Below are 2500 nucleotides of genomic sequence, written 5' to 3' on the forward strand. Positions count from 1 at the left end.
GTGACTCATCATTCAGAGACACTTTTTCACTGCTTTTGCACACAGACACTTTGTTAAAAAAATATTAGAAATGGGAGGAATAGGAAACCAAAAGTGAATTGAAATAACATTTATTATACAAAAAAAACATACTTTATACAAAAAGCTATTGCAATATAGTCAATGTGTATAGAAAAATAGGTCGTAAAGCTATCGATACTGGCACCATCGTTCAAACTGCAGGATAGCCTAGAGGGGGTTCTAGGGCTGCAGGGAACGGAAACATGTTGAGTTACTCACTTCCCAATACAGGAAGAAGGAGCAGGAAAAGACTCTTTTTGAATTATATCAGTCCCTCCGAGAATACTCTAGAACGAGTCCAAAACCGTGGACTAATAAATAATCACCTTTATTATCATCATTATCCTTAGGTGTTTTAGCAAACCGAATCAACATCAACATCAATTCAGCATAGCCGAGGGTGATTGCAACATGGCATACCCATAGACGCGTTCCATGCTCCGTATACCTTACGTGTCTAACAATATAAATACAAACATGTGGCGACATGTGGCCTTCCATAGACGACTGAAATGCACAGATTTACAAAACCGAAGCAGGTTATAGAGAAGAAAATAATGGACAGCCATGTTGTCAGCCACGAAAATAATTCTACTTCATCCTTCCCTAAATCACCTCTAACCTACAACAGTAGAGATGCTTAGTAATCAATAAGGTGGATGGATGATTTACACATCGTAAGAATCATAGGATAATGTTGAAGTGTCCGTTAATAGGACAGTTCACATACGAGTGGTGGGTTATATTTAAAAACAAAAACGAGTTTATTTAGGAACAATAGGGGAAAAAATATCACAATGCAACGTTCAACGAATCTATATGAAGAGAGGATGGTTGTGGTAATGATGATGATGATGATTTTGGTTGTGAAGACGTCGATTATGTGGGAACAAGATGGTGATGAATATGATGTTAAGGAAAGTGATGATTACACGTACTCAAAGAAGAAATATAAATCATTATCTTCATGAATTGACGAATCACGACGAATACACACTGTTTAAGGAATGTACATACTGTAGTCATGGCAACCACATTCAAATGATCAGTTATATACAAAAAGGGTCTAACACCATGCAAAATCTCCGACTGAAAATTAAAAAAACGTGACACTAGAGATACTTATATACAGACAACACAAATACAGCAACCATTCCAAAAAAAGAAGAAGAAAAAAACATAAATTATTGGCGCTTTCCAAACTCGGAAAATATTTGTGACCTTTCAGATATTCCGAAAGCTAAATTAACAGGTATCACAACAGGTACATCAGAGAGAAAAAACAAACAAACCAATAACACACACGACTTTCAAGGAATAAACACACATGACCTCAAATGAAAGGGAATGTGGCGGGAAAACCTTACATGCTGATTCTTGAGCGGTGACGAAAGAAAAGAGAATAAAAAGAAAATAGGAAAACAAAAGGTAAAAGGAATGCGTCGAGGCGGAGGACAGACGAAATTCAAGCCATAAAAGCATTATTTTCTCAGGTCTGCGTCGCCAAGCAGACCTGGGCGTTACGGACGATCTGGGTGGTGGGCGGAAGAGCCTGCGTCAGGAGGGAGAGGCCCACCGGAGTGACCCTCGTGCAGCGCAGGTCTATATATGTGAGTGTGGCGCAGCAGCGGCACCAGGTCACGGGCTGCTCGTTTTCCTCTGTCTCCTCTGCCTGCGCAGGGGAATGAGTCGAGAAGGAAAAAAGGAAAAATCATCAGAATCTCTAACAGGAAGGAGGAATATATGAACATTAGGACAGTCAGTTATACACACAAACAAACAAATACCCACATACCCACACATCCACACGCAAACACACACACAGGCACACACACACACGCGCACATATATATAAACACACAGACATTAATATCCCAGGACAAAACGGCAGGCCGACCCACCTGCAGCGCCGCCTCTGTGAGCGCAGAGACCAGCTTGGAGGTGAGACTCTTGACGGCCGCGCCCCAGCAGTTGCGGAACTTCTCGGACACCTTCTGCTTGTGCGAGTGGCTCTCGAGGGACAGGAAGGCGCCCCCAGGGTCGAGGGTGACGAGCGACCACACGCCCTCGTCCGTCACGTCCCGAGACCCGCGGACGTCGACGACCTGAAGGTGAAGGGTTGGCATACGGACGGAGGATTAATTGACGGTGGAAGAGGTATGTGGAGATAAGGCAGAAGGGGTGAGAATGAGGGAGAGGGAGAAGGTGAAGGAGAGGGAGAAGGTGAGGGAGAGGGTGAGGGAGAGGGAGGGAGAAAGAGAATGAGAGAGAGTGAGAGGGTGAGGGAAAGGGGGAGGGAGAAGGTGAGGGTGAGGGCGAGGGAGGCGAAGAAGAGGGTGAGGAAAAGGGAGAGGAAGAATGAGAGAGAAAGATAGATAGAGTGAGAGAGAAAGAGAAAGAGAGAGAGAGAGAGAGAGAGAGAGAGAGAGAGAGAGAGAGA

The 2500-nt window shown here is 43.9% G+C and overlaps 1 protein-coding gene across 1 annotated transcript in view; it reads right to left on the bottom strand.

The window, feature by feature from the left end:
- Positions 1 to 94: 94 nt before the first annotated feature.
- Positions 95 to 2500, bottom strand: part of LOC122243083 (uncharacterized) — a 22166-nt gene continuing 19760 nt past the window's right edge. Inside the window, exons 5-6 of the mRNA XM_043000550.2 lie at positions 1962 to 2165; positions 95 to 1732 (exon numbers count right to left, since the gene is read on the bottom strand). Coding sequence (XP_042856484.2) covers positions 1550 to 1732; positions 1962 to 2165 — 387 coding nt within the window. The 3' untranslated portion in view covers positions 95 to 1549. The remainder of the gene's footprint in view (positions 1733 to 1961; positions 2166 to 2500) is intronic.

The sequence above is a fragment of the Penaeus japonicus genome, unplaced genomic scaffold (assembly GCF_977035675.1).
Source record: "Penaeus japonicus unplaced genomic scaffold, GWHDUDI00000001_assembly GWHDUDI00000012, whole genome shotgun sequence".
Lineage (NCBI taxonomy): Eukaryota > Metazoa > Arthropoda > Malacostraca > Decapoda > Penaeidae > Penaeus > Penaeus japonicus.